Source organism: Hakea prostrata, chromosome 7, assembly GCF_041222555.1.
Source record: "Hakea prostrata isolate BN-2017 chromosome 7, UWA_Hpros_2, whole genome shotgun sequence".
Lineage (NCBI taxonomy): Eukaryota > Viridiplantae > Streptophyta > Magnoliopsida > Proteales > Proteaceae > Hakea > Hakea prostrata.
The window spans coordinates 18738439-18758097 of record NC_142606.1 but is presented as its reverse complement, the minus strand read 5'-3'; the positions used below and the strand labels follow the sequence as shown (position 1 = coordinate 18758097).

Sequence of the window (19659 nt, the reverse complement as noted above, 5' to 3'; positions counted from 1 at the left end):
CTCCCAGCAAGGATTTGAAGAGGATTTACTTTTAAGTATTAACAAAGTGATCTAGATGAGGCTCTTCTCCTAAAAAGTGTGGTGACGTGATGTGAAGGGTGTATAATTCTCTACCCACAAGGTAAAGGATTTTAAGATCCTAAACTTGCTGTCGGCTAGTTGCTTTATCTTATGTCGTAGGAGAGTAGGAGACTTTCATGGTTGCTACAAATACTGAATGCACCGTAAATACTCAATGTAGTGGCAACTAGAAAGTTAATTTTGGATTTTAGCTAATTTGTTTAGAGTGGCCTTAAATTAGAGTGCAAATTGAGTGTTTGATCTGATCAGCCACTAAGTATGATTGAGAGATTACCTTATTGGAAGGCATATTTGGTAAATCCAGGACGACCATATTGAAATTATGAATTATTTTATTGTTTCTATAACCAAGAAAAAATTTATTTTATTATTTTATGGTTAAAGGTTAAAAGATTCTTTACTTTAAAAAAAATAAATTTAAAGTTAGGGTTATGTTCCAGGAGTCATCAGTCAAAGCAAAGTGTTTCACCTCACTTTACTGAATCACCAAGTTTTTATTTTTTGAGGTGAAGGAATGGGAGACTTTCCTTCAGGCCAAACAATACATCCTCACCTCAAGCCCAAGTGAAGTGGTCTAAAAGCGGAAAGTGGATTAGAGACCCAAGTGGAGGACACCAGTGGAACCTTACTTCAAGCTAAATTCAGATGCGAGCCTTAACTCTAATGGTTCAGGCATGGGGTTTATCATTAAGGCCCATATAGGAGAGGTTCGCCTTGCAGTTCCTGACCCAGTCCGGTTTGGTGATGTTTCGCTAGGGGAGGCCTTAGCAATGAGAGAGGGTCTTATATTGGCCATTGGTGAAGGAATTGACCACATTGTTGCTGAGTCTAATAGCTTGGAACTCATAAATTCCATTAAATGAGGTATGCCAACAGCCGTAGTAGCAAGAGAGGTTGTATCGGACATTACCCAGTTGGGTATGTCCTTTGTGGATTATAAGTTTTCTTATGTTCCCAGGTTAGGTAACAGTGCGGTTGACTGCCTGGCTAGGAAGGCCACGTCTGTTTCAGGGAGGACGTTTTGGCCACTTTCCAATCCCTGGTTCTTTGACTCGAGGGAGTTAAGCCCAGTGTGTTGTTTCCCGCCTTTCTCAATAGAAGTTTAATTACAACAACAACAACAACAACAACAAAAAAAAAAAAAAAAAAATGATAAAGATAAATTTGATAGAAATTATAAGTGGTAACTACAACTAGTATGAGACATACTCTCATTACAAGTGGACCCTATATGTCCCGCTGTAAATTAAATAACTAGTATTTAGTTGTATCTTGTTTTATTTACAAACTTCTAGCTTGAATGTGATTAGTATCATTATTGTCAAAATAGGAAAAAGAGTAGGGCAGAGTTGGTTTATTTCTTTGCCTATCGTCAGGTATTTTCCTAGTATTTGATCATACCAAATGTATTGTAGATGTACATCATTTTTTTGGCACTTTGTATCATTTTCCAATTAAGTGATTTCTAATAACTAATAAGTGCTTTAAAAGTTGTCCTGTTGGGGTCCATCATTGTTGTAATTCCTTGATGATTCCATTTCGAAATAGTCCTACGCTTCGCTTGTCTCTAGTTGGTTCATCAGATACATCTGCAAACATGAGCGTTGGTGATTTTTCAAAATTATTTTCTAATATGTAAGTATTTGATACAATTAGTCGATGATGTTATTCCACTATTTGTCATTTCAGTGTTATTTTATTAAGTCATTTTGAGTTATAATAGGTATTCAAGATCAGAGTGAGTGTTGTATTAAAAGATGGGCTTAAACTCACCTTGTTGCATATACCTATTGATTTCTCAAGCTTTTTGTCTCATCATGCTAGGTTTTTTTTTTTTTTTTTTAATTAATTAATTAATTAAAAAAAATTGTTATCATAAAACTGAAAGTGCATTACTATTAAGTTACAAAAGGGTTACAGTCACGCTCCTGTTAGGAGTTATCTAAACTGTTATAGTAGTTAGACTCTAAAGCTCTAATGGCCTTAGTATTAAAAGTTTGTATTAGGGTAGGGGATTTAAAGTTATAAAATGATGAATGATCTGTTTGTAGCATGATTTTCGCTAAAAGAGGAGTGTATTGTATTGGCCAAGCATGTTGTTTTGGTTCGGATAGTAATTGGATTACTCTAAAGCTCTCATCATGCTAGTTGCTTTTTAATGTTTGTTGTACATTACATTCCTTGTTGTTCTCATTTTCATGAAACTTTTAAGGGAGGCCCCATCTTTTTGCTAGGGGTGCCTACAGGTTTAATTTCTTTTAGATTGATAGCTACCCATTAATCGTACATTTCTTACTTGTTGGCACGACTGTTCCATGACTTTTTTATGTGATACTTAATATTTTGTGCTTTTTTCTCTCAATAAGTGTCATTTATTTTTTTTGGAATGAGGTTCGTCCGGGCCCGCTTGCGCGCACCACGACAAGTGTCATTCATATTGTATATGTCTATTTATTTTTATTATTTTTAGAGAGGGGAAACTGAGATCCGATTGGACTAATTTGCGTGTCATCCGAGGAATAAATTTTACATATTATTTAAATATAAAACAAGACTTTGCCCCTTATTCTTAAAAGATTCAAATATTTAATCTCACGTTGTGAAGTGTTGGTCTTCTCTCAATTGGACAGACAGCCTTTCGAGATGATCTACATAAAATTATTAATACAAAAATAAATTTTCTTCTTAATTGCATTTAACAAATTTTCTTCCGTTTAGGATATCGAACGGTTCATAAGACTGATCAAGCATTCAAGCCTAACAGATAAAAATTAAAAATATAATTCGATATTCCGTTCGATCTTAATTAATCACCCGAAATAAAAAATAAAAAAAACTACAGCTCAGAAAAGAAAATGAGAAAATACATTATAGGGAGGGACCACCACACCTCTCGCGTCCTTTTTTTCATTTTCCTTGTTAAACACATGTCTCACTTCCACTAGGTACTATTTTGTCTTTTAATCTTATCATAGGTATAAGGTATAGGTGGTACCCACGATAGGATCAATCATTTATTAGCATTATAATAATGTGATTGGGTGAGTGATCTGATGATTTCTGACCGTCCGATCTGTAGCATATGACTTAATGATTTTAGCAGGGAGAACTATTATATATATATATATATATATATATATTTTTAAGAAACATATGAAGTGGAATCTTTAAAAAAATCTATTGACTTTTGGTCTTGATCTGTTATCCTTGTGCCACGTGTTCCAATTGTTTTTCTGACCTCTATGAGTTTCTACGCCGACAGAACATACTTCGTCTCTATAACCGTTCCGTTCCCAAGGAAACATGCCCTAAAACCAAAACAAAAGCAAAAGCAAAGCTTTTACTTCCGTTGTCCGTACGTTCCCCATCTCCACCATCCCAAACCAACTACATATCCAAAAGTGATTTCGACACCACCAAATGGCTTTAGGACCTTTGGTTAGGTGAGAACTTAATGGCGGTTGCTACCGTCAGGTCCGTCACCTCTTCTTTGCATAACCTGGACCTGGACCCTACACGTGTAGCTAAAAATGAAAGGAATACCAATCCAACGGTCCCTGAAGCGATAGGGCAGGAATAACCAGTAATCCACAGTGACTTCACAACGCGAAGAGTGAAAAAAGTCTATCCATGGACCCCACACTGAAAAAGCCTTTCTTATTTTCTAGAAGACGACAGGAATTTGGTAAGACGATACGACACAAATGACCCACTACTGCATTCATGCACCGAAATGAACTATTACAGTGGTCCCCACAGTAGTTCTGACCTATGGATATTAGGATGTGGAGTTCTTAATTAACTTGTTGAATTATTGACGGTAGCGATTATGTAAAACAGAAAAGACAGGTGGGCGAGATCCACAGGCGATGACTCTCACACGCTCTATCTACTTATGTCGTAGAAAGTGGGTAACAAACGCTAGCTCGAACAGGCCCAGCCGCCCCAGCAAGATAAACCCGGTTGGTTGAGGAGATGGAAGACTGACTGGCGCACGTTAGTCCTGCAAAAAACAAAGGGAAGGATAACGTGCGCACATGGTGGACTGAATAGTCAGCTATCATTACTCTCTCACTGTTTCTGAAACTCACAGCCGGACAGAGAGTGTGAACGGATACTGAAGGATGAAGTAACAGAAAAATATTATTAATGGAAAAAGAATCGAACTTAGGGAAGAAGATGAAGATCAGTTACTGTAGATGTGGATAGTTCCCTCTTCTCTACTCCATTTATCTCAGTTGTACCCTTGTACGGGTCATGACCTAAAAACACGCTTCAGGTCTTCCAAAGTCTGTCTGAACATTTCCTTTTGATATTTCCAAGACTTGTGTTCCGGTTCTTTTTGCCTCAGCTTTCTTGAATCTGGAGTTCTTTGACTTGGCTTAGAATTAAGAGATGGACGACCATGATCACAGGAAGAATCATACAACTGGTTAGATTTCTACGCCTGTTTCTTTGCTTTTGCTCTCATCATGATTTTAATGTTGATGGGTTTGTTCCATTATCTTTTTGTTAGTTCTTTTGATGAGTTTCTCTTCTTTGTGCAGGGCATGAGAATCATGGCACTCACATTTGTCACAAATGCGGCTGGCCATTCCCAAACCCGCATCCAAGCGCAAAACACAGAAGACATCACAAGAAGGTTTGCGGGACTCTTGAAGGGTATAAGCTAACCAACGATTCCAACCCAGATGATGGGCTCTCAGATGAAGATCACAAGTACTCTGGTTAGAATTTTGAGTTTATACTGTTTCTTGGTTGAACAACTTCGTTGATCTATTGCTCCTGATCCTTGAACTAAATTTTTATTGTTGTGGAAACTTGAAATCATGGAATTCAGAGCTTGGAAATATTAAGAGCAATGAGAATGTGAAACATGGAATTCAGAGGATAGAGTCGAACAAATCGGAGGAGGACGTTTTCTCTGATGCTGTTGCAGAATTCGGAGATACTGGGACTAGTCCGACAATCGAGACCGTTGTGGCCAAGGGTGTTCAATACTCGGAAGTAAATGCCAAAGGAGGTCAGTGTCACTTTATTGTGTTTTCCGGTAAATTCATGGAATTGGTCTTTTCTGTTTTCGTTTAGTGTGGACTCTGATGAGTTTGATGGTCAATGAACATTCTGATTATGATTACTGCAATCCTGGAGATAAGAAGGCATGGGTGATCATTGAAACAATCTCTTTAGTGGAAAGGAGGCAAGAGAATTCAAGGTTTACAAGCCTAATGAGGAGTGTTATATTTAGGATCTTTCTATAGTGTGATTATTACTGTTATTGTTCTGATATGCAACCTTTTTCAATTTTTTTATGAATGAATGACAATACCTGCTTCCTATGAGTTATCCAGCTGTGCAGAAAATGTTAGGGAAAAAAGTTTCAAATTCTCCTTCCCCCCCTCTCTATGAGATCAATAATAGCTGGTTTCTGTTGCCTGGTCCAGAGCTTGATGAAAACTACATGTGACTATCAAGGGCAGAGCCAGGATTTAACATAAGGGGTGGCCAAGTATTGATATTTCACACATGGAAAGAGGACTAGAGGGGAAATTTCAAAAAATCGAAAGGAGAGGGTGGAGATTTCAAAAAATTTGTTTTGGAGGGAGGATATTTCACACATGGAAAGAGGGGCACAGAGGAAATTTCAAAATTTGAGGAGGAAAGGAAGAAAATTTCAAAAAAAAAGGGGGGGGGGGGAAGGGGGGGCATGGCCCCCCTTGGCCCTGGGGTAGCTCCACCTCTGGTAACTATTAAGAAAGGAAAAATGAAATCAGGCTTTTTGACCACTGTTTGAGCATCTAGCATTAACCTCCATTCACTAGTCTACAATTTTCATTTTCTTGTAGTGGTAATATGGAATCGGTTAGTTCTGATATGGAAATTTCTTATGTCATTAAACCTTGGTGCTGCTTGCACTGTGAATACTGTGAACATGATGTTATACACCTATACTTGGCAATGTGGACCTGTATTAGAATTTTTCTTTCTTTCTTTTCCTTGTGTTTATTTTGCAAAATCAGCAGGTTCCCTGCTGTTTGTTCTTAATGTCAATAACAATCTCTATTTTCCAATAAAACTAGGAGATGGGAAGAATCACACTTTACCAAGTATGCCAAGGAGGGTAATGTGAAGCAAATTCAAGGTGTCTAGTATTCTAGGAGTGAAGAAAAAAAAGCTTCTTTCTCTGAGAACTGACAATTCGAGAAATACATCCAAAAGAGAGGAAGATTTTTTTTTTTAAAGCTGCCACCAAATTACTCACACCAATTTAAAGTTACTCCATCTTACAAACCAGAAAACCTCTATCATGGGGCTGCTGGTTGTAAGCCAGGCTGCTGTAGTGCTAGGCTTACAACCATTGAACTCGCTTTCCTTTGTGTATAATGGGTCTCCCAATCAATTCATGTTAAGCTTTCAGTTAAGAATTAGTTTGGGCTTTTCATTTTTTGAATCTCAGTCTGCCTTGTGCCCCCTGTTACTGTTCTATATAAGGATCTGTAAGGTGACAAAGGCCCTACCCATGAATTTATGAATGAAGAAAAAGGCTTTTGGTTGCTACTTTGGCCTGTGGATCTCAAGCTTGCACTTCGGGGATTCAAGAGTATTACTCCTGTGGACTCAGGAGTGAACTGCATTCGACAGTTTGATCAGGTGGATTCCTGATTTCTTCCTTTCTCCAAAATAGGTCATAATTTCTGTAACTGTAATTCTATAGTCTGGTTTTAATTTGGTGGAGTTGATTTGGAGAATGATGGCTTGTATCATTATGAATCACAGCCAAGCATTATTTATAATAATGGAGAATGAGTGGAATGTACAAGTATGCCCTCAAGACAGAATATACCCATACAAATACTCAAATTACAGTGTATTGTTCTCCTTTTTTTAGCTGTTCAAAAGATCAACAGTTGTGTTCATTTATCTTCCTATTAATTCCCACTCAGTCCTAATTAATCTTTGTATTGATTCGTAATCAGTCCGAGTCAAATTGATTGCTATGTTGAATCTGATGTTTTCTCAAGATCCTGTTTTCCAATGAATAATGTTTTATGTTTCTAATTTCAGTTTCAGTTTCTAAATCTGCAAGTCTCTTAATCTGAGCTATGATTTCTGGCTTCTGATCTAAATTTCTGCCTGGGTTTCGCTAACATACTAAAACCAAGATATTTCCATATTTATTTTTTGTATGAAAATTTATTGAAAAACAGAGCTTATACAAATCGAGGCCTCAGAATTAGAAGGGTTCGTAAGCCAAGGATTGGACACTGACCACACTGTTGGAAGCTCCATTGACAAGGCCAACCGGGTCAAAGAGTCTTCCACGACATTGGAAGACCTTGGAATATAAGTGAAAATTGCAAACATCAAATGATTTCTGGAGCTTGAAGATATCATGACATATTGCTGCTATATCAGTTATAATATCAACTTCCTTTTGAAGTTGATTACTAATCTCAAGGCAATCTGTTTCAACTTGCTGCATTTAAAAACCATTCTTTGAAGCTTTTAGTAATCCAGTCCTTGTGGCGTAAGATTCATGTCTGATGGGTGAGATGCAATCAATTCCATGAGAGAAAGAAGCAATGGGAAGACCTTTAAGTCCCCAAAAATAACATCAATCCTTCCTTTGCAATGACTCCTTATAGGCGGGGGTTGGAGTTGGGGTGCTTCACTGAGGAGACAGATAATAAGAAGAGAAGCGAGAATCCAGCCCAGCAAAACCTTCCTTACCTCTCCAAATATTAGCCGCATAATACTCCAAGAATGCCTTCTTCCAAATTTGAAGACTTCTCCTGGAGAGCCTTTGATATTCCTCAAAATCAGCTCATTCTGAGCTTTCCAAATGTACTAGGCTGTGAAAAATGCAAGGGAGTAGTTATCTTGGTGTCTTCCCTCAGTAGAGGATAATTAGAGTCTGTAACTGAAAAAGAGAATTCTACCAAAAACTGAAAAGGAAATTGCTGAACAAACCACACTCACTAGAGAAAGGGCATTTAGAAGAATATGTTCAATGGTTTCCATGTTATCTCTGCATCTGAGGCAATTTTTTCCAAGAGGCCACCTCCACTGCAGCATACCCATATAAAGTTCTTAATTTTTAGCCGAACTTTAGCATTCCAAATATGTTTCCATTGATGAGTTTCCAAATCATCAACCTGCCTAATATTCCCCAACCGCCTTCCTCTAAGATCCTGGAGAAAAATAATAAGCCGATCTAACAGAGAATTTCCCTGATCTAGACCCACCTTAAACAAGTCTTATCCACTGGGGACAAGCTGAGTTGGATTTTGGTAATTTCCCTGATATCAACAGTAGATATTTCCGTAGCTGTAAACCTGACCATTGGATTTCCATTAGATTGTTCCTTTTAACTATTTTCTTTTTCTTTTTTTCTTCTTTTTTGAAGGAGAGGAGAAAGGGAGGCGGGGGGTTGGGGAGTTATTGGATTTCTCTCTTGCTGGTCTGGTGACTTGACCCTGAAAGGTTTTGTAAACCTAATCTTTAGGTCACCTGTACCCCATTACATTTACATGTCATAAATTTCTTGAGGATGGTTATAAAAACTTTTTTAAATGTAAATTTGTTAGACAGATAAGGAGTTCTCGACTTAGAAAAAAGCATCAAGAACATTGTTTCCTATTTGTATCATTATTCATTTCTAATATTGGAGCCTTAACAATTTTAATAATTCATGTGTAGATGTTATTGAAGAACCAGAACATCCAGTGCAGGCCAACCAGCTAGAGAAGTCCCAAAGTTCAGATTCAGCGGATGACTTGAAGAACAACATACAGCACCAAATTGATACCTCAAACTTTAGTGTGGATAAATGGTTGGCTTCTTCTGATGGTAAGGAAACAGAAGCATTAGCTGTAGATGGAAAAGAAGCTGGACATTTTGCTTCTGGTTTCCCTTCTGACATCAAGCCTCATGAATCGATGAATATGATTCCTGATATTATAAATGTCAAGCCTGACACTGATGGGACAGACAGATCTTTGATGCACTCTGGGCAAAGTATTGAAGGACAAAAAGATGAGAATGGTGATGCAAATGGATACTTTTCACATTTGGTAGCATCTCCCAGTAAAACTCCAAAAGTGGAGGCAAAGAAGGAAACTGAAGCTTTAGCAGTAGATGGAAAAGAAGATGGACATAATTCTCCTAGTTTCGTTTCTATTGTCAATCCTGATGAACTGTTGAATGTGATTCCTGATGTTACAAATGCCAAGCCTGGCATTGAGGTGACAGACAGATCTATGTTGCATTCTGAAGAAAGTTTTGAGGTACTGAAAAATGAAAATGGTGATGCAAGTGAATACTCTCCACATCTGGTAGCATCTCCTGGTAAAGCTCCAAGCATGAAGGTGTCTCAGATAGATTCCAGGTCGGAACAAATAGATGAATTTGCTGGAGTAACCACTGATGTCTCTACAACAAAAACCAGTGTTCCCATTGATAGACTTGTGTACTCGAAGGAAACTAATCCGGAAACTGACTCATCCTCTAATCCTTATTCAGGACCCATGGAAGTTGTTGACATTGAACACATGGACACTATGATTACTAATAACAGAGATGTTTCTGCAGAAGAAGTAAGTGTTGTGTATCCTGGTGAGACTTTTGCTGGTTGCAATGTAAAAGCAGAACCAAATGAAAAGATACCTCATGCACTTTCAACAACAACTATTATGCTTAAACAAAGCCATTCTGATATGACAATTAAAGATTCTAGCAATCATGGACCAGGCATATCAGATGGACATGGTGAAGAGAAGGAAGATTATCGTAAAAGTCTTACTTCTAAGGAAGATTACTCCAGTTTCCTGTCAAGTAAGTTGGATGAAGGTGATGTCTGTGCAGGTCAGCAAGTAATTGAAGAAGATGTCCAGCAGGAAGGGACAGTGAGCAAAAGTACGGTTGAAGAGAGGTTCAATGAATGCAAAAGTGATTCTTCTGAGTGCAACTCTGCAATTAGGGGTGACAGGTCAAATGGATCAGAAGCCCCTCTGGCCTTTAGCTGTGATGTAACATCAACTCACACAGAACAAACTCAAATTGTTTCTTCTGTTGAAAAGAAGGAATCTCACGATTCTAACCAAGATCCATCAGAGGAGATACTCCCAGAAAAGTATAAAATACTTCATGAAACAGGTGGAGCGGCCATAGTTTCTACAGCCAATAATGAAGTTGATAGAGCAAGCTATGCCATTAACAGCAATGAATATCCAGAGAAGGCCGCAAATAGTACAGGCAATGGGCTAAAAAGCTTGGAAGTCCTTCCAGATTCTGTAAGTGTCATATAATCTATCCATATTTGGTGAACTTAACTGATTGCTCTACTAATATGAGGAAACCATGATTCTTTTCATGATATATTGCAGGAAAATTTTCCAGAAAAGCCTGCGGTAATTCTTGAGGCGGGTGAAGATGGTGTGCCTTCTCTAGCAGATCCAAAATTTGATGGAAGAAGCAATGGTATGAGCAGTTCTGGTCTTCCTGAGAAGGATGGAACTGACAATTCCAACTTAGCTGGGCAGTATATTGGTGAAGGAGTTGTGGAGGTAATTGGTTCAGAAAAGCATAAAAATTGTCACTGAATTTGCAATGATGTTTTTGATAATAGAGCTTCATTCCTGTACGCTTTTATGGAGAATTTACTGATATGTGAACCTTCTCACTGAAGTGCAATTTTAAGTGGATCTGTCTGATTAGAAAAGTTGACTTTGGAATTGTAATAAAATTTCATTCTTGTTTACAGGATCATCCAGGTGAAGATTTTCAGGAAGTGCTCAAGGGAGTTGACATTGGTTGTAGTGCTGACTACTCTTCACTTATGAAATTGGGAAGTCAAGCTGAGTCTGTTGACACAAACGTCAAAGTTTCTGAAGCTTTTCATGAAGATATAAAAGTAGATCATGACAGTGTCCAGTTCTCCTCAGGTAGTGTAGAAAATGGCAGGCAGAGTGAGCTTATGGATTCGGCACCAAGTACTCCAGTGGAAGCCAACAATGCCAATGATCTTTACGGAGGTTTTTCTGATATTAATTCCCACCCTTTGCAACATGATGGGGAGCACAACCTTAAACATGAGCTTAATGCTTCTGCTATTGTGGAGAGAGATGTTTTGGTCAATTCTGACAGTCAATCTGACCATATGAAAGGTTATCCTGGTTTTGCTTTGGGTGATTGGTTATACTTTCTTGTTGGAGAAGAACTAGTCATTGATACATCATCTACTATTTTTTACAATAATTGAAAATTTAAAGGAAATATAGTTCTGCTTTTTGTATTTTTTTTTATTGGCTGTTAGACAACATTTACCATGCTCTTATATGTTCAGTTGTTTGTTACAGAGAAAATGGTTTCTCCCACTGTTAGTGCTGTAAATGAACAAGCAATCCTTTCAGCCGAAACTTTACAAGTGTGTGAAATCCGAGCAGAAGAAGCCAACTTAAAAAGGACATTAACTGAGGAGAGCAACATGGGTTATGGTGGGGATAAATTTGACATGGAGTCTCAGTCTGTGCAAGATAAAGCTGCTAACAATGACCATAAACACTATTCTGGTGCTTCAGTTGTCTTCTGTTCTTTTCTTCTATATTGGTAATAGCAGAAATCATTTTCTTGTTTGTTTGGATTCAGCTTGTTATTTTGTTTCTATTTTTTCAGAAGCAAATCAAGCAATGGCTCCATCCACATCAGATGCTATAGATGAACTAGTGATCCTTGCTCCTGATGCTTTACAAGCATCTGACACCCAATCACAGAAAGCCAATTTAATGAAGACATCCAGTGAGGAGAGCAGCACCAAAGATTTTGGTGATGATACATTTGAGATCAAGCATCTGCCTTTACAAGATGACAATTTGAACGATATCACAAAATATTCCAGTGATCTAGCTTTGTCAGCGGGTGTGTTTGTTGATTCAAGTAGCCAAGCTGATAGTGTGGAAGGCAATTGGGGTTCTGTTTCAGGTAATGATTCGATTTTCTGAGCTGGGTGCTCTTGTTGTAATCCTTCAGATTTTGTTGCCCACCTTCCTCCTAGGCATTAGTCTCTTTTTTTTTCCCTTGCTCCCCCCTCCCCCAATTGAAACTTGGTATTTGGACTAGGGTGGAGGAGAGGGAAAAAAATGTTCAAGAAAATGCCCCTATGCTTTAGTAAATTCGATACATGGGTTTCTTGCAGATGCAACATTTCCTTCTACTAAGGATACTAACGAAGAATCAGCCAGCAATGGCACTGACATGCTATCAATGAGTGATTTGGGAGTAATGGACAGAAATCAAAGGGCCAACCTGGAAACAAAAGTTGTCGCTCCTGAAGGACAGCATTCTGGTCACAGTGACGTATTTGATGCACCTTCCTTCATGACCTTGGTTGAACCTGGCAGGGAGAATAATCATTTCACAGGTCCATCGGAAATTCAGACAGTCCAGAACCCAACTCAACCGAATTCCTCCCCTTTGGACGCTGGTTGGTTTCCTTCGCACACTTATGATGTGAAGGAGTCGGAAGGGAGAAAGAAGAATGAAGAGATCATTGCTAAAGTTAGTAACTGGAGCACTGGGAAACAACATACACCATTGAGGAGTCTGTTGGTTGAAGCAAACCTTGAAACCAAGCATAAGCTATCATCTAATGGACATCAACATCCAGAAATGGTTGGCTCCAAGGATGAGGTCTACGCACAAGACAGTGAGGTTCCAGATTTGGCTCCGTTGACAGCTCCTGAAGCATCCACAGATCTTACTGCCAAAGATGACCAAGAGAAGGAATGGGATACCCCTGCAAGGCTTCCAATAATGAAGAAAGATAAGAGGAAAGGCCGGGGGACCTGGGTACCCTTATTATGCTGCACGTCTGGATGGCAGCAGTAATGAGATGCCTACTTCAACTAGATGGATGTGATGAGAACGTTTGACCTCATTCCACTTCTTCAAGTATCATGCAAGACAGTTCATTATAAATCAGGTTACTGGGTAATGGTAGCAAGCACTATGTAGAGTTTAGCTTAATTGCATAAGGCAATTTGCTTCTTGTATCCTTTGATTCACTTCATTTCTGGGTACTCTGTTGTAAATCTTTTGGCTCATTTTGTGTGCATGGAATAACTATTTATGTTATGGAATACCCTTATGGATATTAGTTTGGTAGTGACTTGAGCAGTCCCTACGAAATGTCTGTGAAGGATTTAGAAAGAGGGCGACCGTTTAGTGTCCTCTCTTCAAGCTCCTTGTCGCATCTGGTGCAGCAAACATCCTCCCCTCCCCTCTCCTTTCCTTGAAACCCAAAAAAAAGAGGCACTTCTCAGTAATTGTTTACAAAATATAGAAATTCTCACATTGATATCTTTTTTGGGGGTATACATTGATTTTTTTTTTTTTTTTTTTTTTGGGTTCTTAGCTCTCACGATGATTACCCATGATCAATTCACACCAGGTTTTTAGATTAATGGAATAACTAAACAGGGAAAATATAAATTATCTTGACCTCTTTTAAGTAGAAATACACTATAATTATTTTAACTTGGATTTACGGGCAAAAAGATTATTTAAGGGGTGTTTGGTTACTTAATCTGGAGATTTCAAATCTATGAAGTCATGGTTCATAAAATAATTGTTTGGTTAATCTGAATTTGTGGTTCGTAGAGTTTTATCGGGCTGATTTTGTAGTTGTGCAAATGTTTAGTGCAAAGATTTCACCTCATATCCATAAATCTACAGATTTACATTCTTAGTGTAAAATATAAATCCCTAGATTTTATGAATTCCTGATTTACACAGCCAAACAAGGTTAAAATTTTAATTTATGAATTTAGAGCTGAATTCATGTAACCAAACAAGTCCTAATGAATTATAGCGTGATTCCATGGAGCAGGATCGAAGAACAAGAGAGTTTAGAAACAAAAAATGTACAGAAACTAGATTCGTGTGGTAGAGAAGCTTCCTTCAATCAATCAGGTTACAATTAGTAGATACTGTAGACTCGAGGAAGATGAGGGTATAAGAGTCCTTTCAGGTTCAAACGCCCCAGTCACCCAGCTCTCTTTGTTTCTACCCATCTGATTGAGAATGCAATACCAAGCAAGGACGCTTTTTTGGAATGGAAACCAAACGGTGCCTTAATTTGGATGAACTCAGTCTTCTATTTCTCCCACCAGGAACTCAGGAAGTGCTTGTGTAACGGATATGATGGATTCCTGCTATTCTTCCCTAAAGTTTTGCAAGTACAAATCTTTGAAATGGTGTTTGAACAGCCCTTGCAAGACCATAAAGGTCAAGTTTTTCATGTCATTCTCAGTACGTTTTCCTATTTTATCCTCTCATTCCGCTCTGTCCCCACAGTTTAAAGTTCAAGCCCGGGCGCAGCATTCAAGCCTCCAACAATGTACACAAAAACACACAGCCCTTCTTGTGGAGACCTTCCATGAAAATCGGATACTGAAAACTTTACTTGGAAAGGTCAGCCGAATGAACTCAAACCCTCTTCAAATTCTTCGAGATGATGGGGATTGGAGCAAAGACCATTTCTGGGCTGTTATGAGATTCCTCAAAGAGTCGTCGCGCTTTAAAGAAGCTCTTCAGGTACTACTGTTTCTTAAGTTTGTTATTTAGCACCAAGATTCCCTAGTAAAAAATGGATGAATTGTTGCATGCACATGTTGGGTCTTACGCCATCAGAAATTTAATTTTTCTTATTCTAAATGCCCTTTTTATTTGATCTGAATAGATATGTAGCTTATCATGAAACCGAATTTGTAGGTGTTTGATATGTGGAAGGACATAGACAAGTCCCGAATCAATGAAGTGAACTATGCGAAGCTTATAGAGTTACTAGGTGAAGTGGGTCTAATGAATGAAGCAGCATCACTGCTCCAAGGTATGAAGAGTAATGGCCTTGGCCCATCTTTGGAAATCTACAATTCCCTTATTCACGGTTTTGCTCGAAAAGGGGAGTTTCATACTGCCTTAATATACTTTGAAGAGATAGAGCGGATGAAACTAAAGCCCCTAACTAAAACCTATAATGGGCTTATTCAAGCATATGGGGATCACAAATTGTATGATGAGATGAATAGTTGTGTAAAGAGAATGGAATCGGAAGGCTGTGTTCCTGATGATGTTACTTATAACATACTAATCAGAGAGTTTGCACAAGGTGGATTGATCAGGGGGATGGAAAGAGTGTACAGAACTCTCCTTTCAAAACGGATGGGGTTAGAATCTTCAGCTTTGATTGCAATGCTTGAGGTTTACGTGAACCTAGGGATTCTTGATAAGATGGAAAAGGTTTATTGGAAGGTTCTGAACTCTAAAATTCCTCTGAAAGAGGGTTTGATCAGGAAATTGGCTAGAGTTTATATTGAGAATCACATGTTTTCTCGAGTAGAGGACCTTGGACGTGACATTGTTTCAAGAAAGGGGAAAACTGATCTTTTTTGGTGTTTGCGGCTTCTTTCTCAAGCTTTTCTCTGGAGTCGGAAAGGCATGAGTTCTATTGCTCATGAGATGAAAATAGCAAAGTCTTCTCAGAATATAACTCTTGCAAACATTATAGCACTAGACTGTTTGAAGATGAGAGACTTCAGGATGTTGGATGCTCTACTCTCAGATATTCAAACAGAGTCTGTCAAACCTGATATAGTTACTATAGGAGTCTTCTTTGATGCTGCTGTTGTTGGCTTTGATGCGATGAGGGCTATGGATGTATGGAGAAACATGGGGTTACTAGAAGAATCTGTCGCAATGGACACTGATCCTCTAGTCCTCACTGCTTTTGGCAAGGGGAATTTTCTTCAAACTTGTGAAGAAATGTACTCATCTCTTAGTCCTGAAGCAAAAGAAAAGAGAATCTGGACTTATCATGATCTGATTGAATATGTGTTGAAACACAATGGTAAGTCTTATTTTCTGGGAGTTAAAATGGATTGAGGTGAAATTCTTTTACTGAAATGCTGTATAAAGATGTAGAATATAAATTTATTTGCTGTTATTATTTAGATTTTTAGAAATCCTGCTAGACAGGAAACAGACCCATTGTCATTTTGACCAGGATTCTTTCCCTTCTTAGTGGTATCATCAGTGTTAATCTCTGCTGTGTGATAAATAGAGCATTTATATCTCTTTGGATCTCTAAGACATTTCACAAAATGTGTCTTCTAGATTGATGGAGCAAAAAAGTGGAGTGTTGGTCCAGACAAGCTGTCGTATTCTATAACCAGACAATCAGGAGAAGCTTATCCATAACTAGATTTAGAAACTCCTCATTTGTTTTTTTACCTGTATATGGTCTTCTCAAATCCAACAGGGGGTTGTTATATTTGGAATCATTTATTAAATAGGAAAGGGATCAATATCAGCGAAATGATCAATTTGCATGTCGACTGGAATGCATCTTCATACTTGGTGATATTGGCATGAAAGACTATGGAAGGCATGTATCAATTCTTGAGCTGAGGGTATTTCCTTATCTTGACATTAACACTTTTTACTGTAGCTAGTTATATAATAGCCACACACCAATGCGCTCTCTTAAGCTTAGAAAATGTCTCTTCTTTTAAGTCCATCTTATTTATGGAGAAAAACATATTGTGGTTAATGGTTTTTAGCACTTGGATATCTGGGGCCTTCCAAACTAAGAAGAGCTTAAATTCTACAATTTAGGGGAAATGATAATGTCACATAACTTTTCTATCTCTAACTCAATTGTGGTTGAATCCCTGCCTTAACTCTGTGTGGTTGTGTTGCATGATGTACTCATCCCAAAAGATGGAAATCTATATTCTCTACTAATTTTTATGGTCTCTTCCTTCTTTATTGGGGATTGAGGGTAGGTTTAGATTTATACACCTGATGCAATGAGGATCGAACTGATCTTTGGTGAGAAAGGGGATCCTGTTAAGTTTTCCCTTATCATTAATTTTTTCAGTGACTTGCTGAGAGAACATGCATGGTTGATGGCGTGAGCAGGTCAGAGCAAGGATGCCAATAGCTAGGAGCCCATCATGTGTGTGCATTAATAGTCTTGTTGTCAAGCTTCATCATCAAAGAGGTGTACTTGTTTTGGGCTGCTACCGTGGGTGTTGAATATAAGAGGTGGCCTTGTTACAAAGTTTTGAGGTGAAATGAGCGCAGCTTGAGTATTTTTAACTTAATTGTATTACCAGTGACTTACAAGCATAACCTGTCTGAAGCAGTTGGACATATGTGGAGGATTTTAATGATGCAGTTGATCACCAAGTATCCTACTGTTCCTCACCTTCTAGCTGAAATGCTGCTTCAAGGTTGTCTTCTGCTGCTACCAGTTTCGTAGTCACTTTTAAAATTTATCAACCAGTTAATTCCATGGCCATTGATCTGGTTCCAATTTATGCTACTGAGTCTGCAAGGTTGCAAAAGCTGACTAGATAATGGTCCAGAAATCACCTCCTATGGAAAAATTTCTGTTGGTTGGATTCTTGAAGAGAACAGGTCCCAGTCCTTTTCAGTTACTAGATGGAAGAGAAGTGCCTAAGCCTCTAGACTAAAGGAAGATTTATTACTGCTACTTGGCAATACAGTCTCCCCCAATATAGATGCAGCAATTGGTTTATTGCATTTGAATTATTCTGAATGGAAAATTACTGCTGTCAACTAGAATATATTTTTTCAGAAGTACCTAAAACCTGCTTCTAATCTGCAAGTCTGAAGAGAAGATACAGGTTGCAATGGAAGAAGATCATTAGATATCAAACAGCCCACATTACAAATGGTGACAGATGATGACTCTTGAGTTCCATTGCCTGTCATCAAATATGGAGCTTATTTACAGTATAAGCAGTACTGCAGATCAGCAAGTGATGAGGCCCATAGCATGTGAGCTCTTCTGCGCTAGCAAAAACTACAGATCAAGAGGACCTGATGGAATATACTAAGTAGTTTCATCTGCAATTTCATCAATGGCCGATCTGATGTGTTCTGCACTAGCAAAAGCAGCAGATCAAGAGGATCTGATGGTATATTTCATCGATAACCGATCTAAATATCAAATATGCTTTTAATTTCTTTCTACTGGGAATCAGCATAAGCATTGAGTGGACAAGCTGAATTAAGAATGAGAAGCAAGAATCAGTGCAAAGTTCTTGACTTGAAAGTCTGATTCTTGAAGCAGTATGGAGAGTTTCCAGTATCTCCTGGAGAATTCCTCATCTCTCTCATCAGTAACCATATGAAGCCAACATGATAAATAGGTTTTATGCACATGAATTACACTATTACCCAATTCCACATTGATGAGTACTCTTCATGAATTGAATATAATGCTTCTTTCCAGAGACATGGGAAGACAGGGAGTGCAGAAGTTGGTCAGGCTCTGTTTTGGGGATACATGGGGAAGTTATTTGCATTTCTTGATTATTCTTGGAACTATAGGTTTCTTAAGTTGGAATGCCATGATAAGATAAGCACTTTAGTACATCGACATTGAACAGGTGATTCTAAAATCTCAAGAAGCATTGCCATCTACCCCAGAGTTATGTCGTCTGAACATCCCCGTTGTGACCAAAACCGGCTCTTCTACTAAGGACCTTGATACTATTGGTGGGCAATCAAAGATGTAGCTTAGACAAGCTTCAGAAAGATTGAAATACATGAAAGGGTAATTACGTACTACAGAACAGGAACTAAGGCTGGCGACCAATGTTCAGCTGCAGATAGAAGATCCAAAATCCTTGTACAGGAATTTAATCATTCTGTCCTGTTCATCTTTGTTAACTCATTTTTAGCAGTTAAATAATTCATAAGAAATCACTTTAGTTTTTCATCTACATCATTGAGAAAATCTTTTGATGAAAACAGGTACTCATTGCATCTAACATGAAGAGGTCTTTCCCGAAATTAATCCAGTCTAACTATAATAGCCATCATTCTACTTTAACCCTTTTGGATGATGTCCAGTGTCTAGAAAGAACGCATGGATTCAATGGTTTTCATGATGTAATTGGATCACATGTTTAATGCTTTTCAATCAGGTCTGAAGCTTCTGCTGTCCCTTGAAGCTGATACTAAGCATGGAAAACTCTTAATCTCTGATGAACATTAACCAACAATGTCGAGTGGCACATCAATTTCCTTACTTTAGAGTAACCTTACCTGACAAGTCAGTATTTCAAACACAGTCGGCAATGCATTCTTCAATTTAGTCTTGCACTTGTGGTGGGATTGCTTTCCCCATGACAGCAGTAAAGATGTAAGTCCACTGTCCCTGTCTGGAGATTCACATAAGAAGAAAGCAAAGGGCGTTTTCTTGCCTAAGCAAACAAGATAATCAAAGTAGTGATAAAATTCTGCCAACTGCATGACTCTATCTGCATCTCTAGAATTCTTCCTAGTTGGGTAATCAGCAAACAAGTGCTCGAGGTATTCTTTTTGAACCAAAATCATCGCTAACTGCTATACAGTTAAACATCTGATATGATACTTCTGAGGGACAAAATATCTGCATAACTAATGCACATAAATGTGTTCGGATTGAACTTGAATTGCGGACAGCCTCTTTGTTGTCCCTATCCTGGGAGATTAGTTTTTGTTAAA

At 38.2% G+C, this 19659-nt stretch overlaps 2 protein-coding genes across 6 annotated transcripts; both read left to right on the top strand.

Annotated features, from left to right (window-relative positions):
* The first annotated feature begins 4073 nt into the window (after positions 1 to 4073).
* LOC149010297 (Pentatricopeptide repeat (PPR) superfamily protein) lies at positions 4074 to 13231 on the top strand. Its single transcript, XM_089161307.1, has 9 exons — positions 4074 to 4513; positions 4629 to 4808; positions 4922 to 5104; positions 8782 to 10373; positions 10467 to 10646; positions 10844 to 11246; positions 11439 to 11651; positions 11755 to 12060; positions 12275 to 13231. The coding sequence occupies exons 1-9, from the start codon at positions 4477 to 4479 to the stop codon at positions 12964 to 12966; spliced, it is 3786 nt and encodes a 1261-aa protein (XP_089017433.1). The 5' UTR covers positions 4074 to 4476; the 3' UTR covers positions 12967 to 13231.
* Positions 13232 to 14115: 884 nt separating this feature from the next.
* Positions 14116 to 19547, top strand: LOC149010296 (Pentatricopeptide repeat (PPR) superfamily protein). 5 transcript variants are annotated; one of them, XM_089161302.1, is made up of 3 exons: positions 14116 to 14673; positions 14851 to 15985; positions 17059 to 19547. In XM_089161302.1, exons 1-3 carry the CDS (start codon positions 14278 to 14280, stop codon positions 17082 to 17084), a joined length of 1557 nt encoding a protein of 518 aa, XP_089017428.1. In that variant the 5' UTR covers positions 14116 to 14277; the 3' UTR covers positions 17085 to 19547. The 5 variants fall into 5 exon arrangements, with proteins under 5 accessions (XP_089017428.1, XP_089017431.1, XP_089017429.1 ...); XM_089161305.1 differs by having other exon boundaries at positions 17018 to 19547; XM_089161303.1 differs by lacking the exon at positions 17059 to 19547 and adding an exon at positions 16431 to 16991.
* The last annotated feature ends 112 nt before the right edge of the window (positions 19548 to 19659 follow it).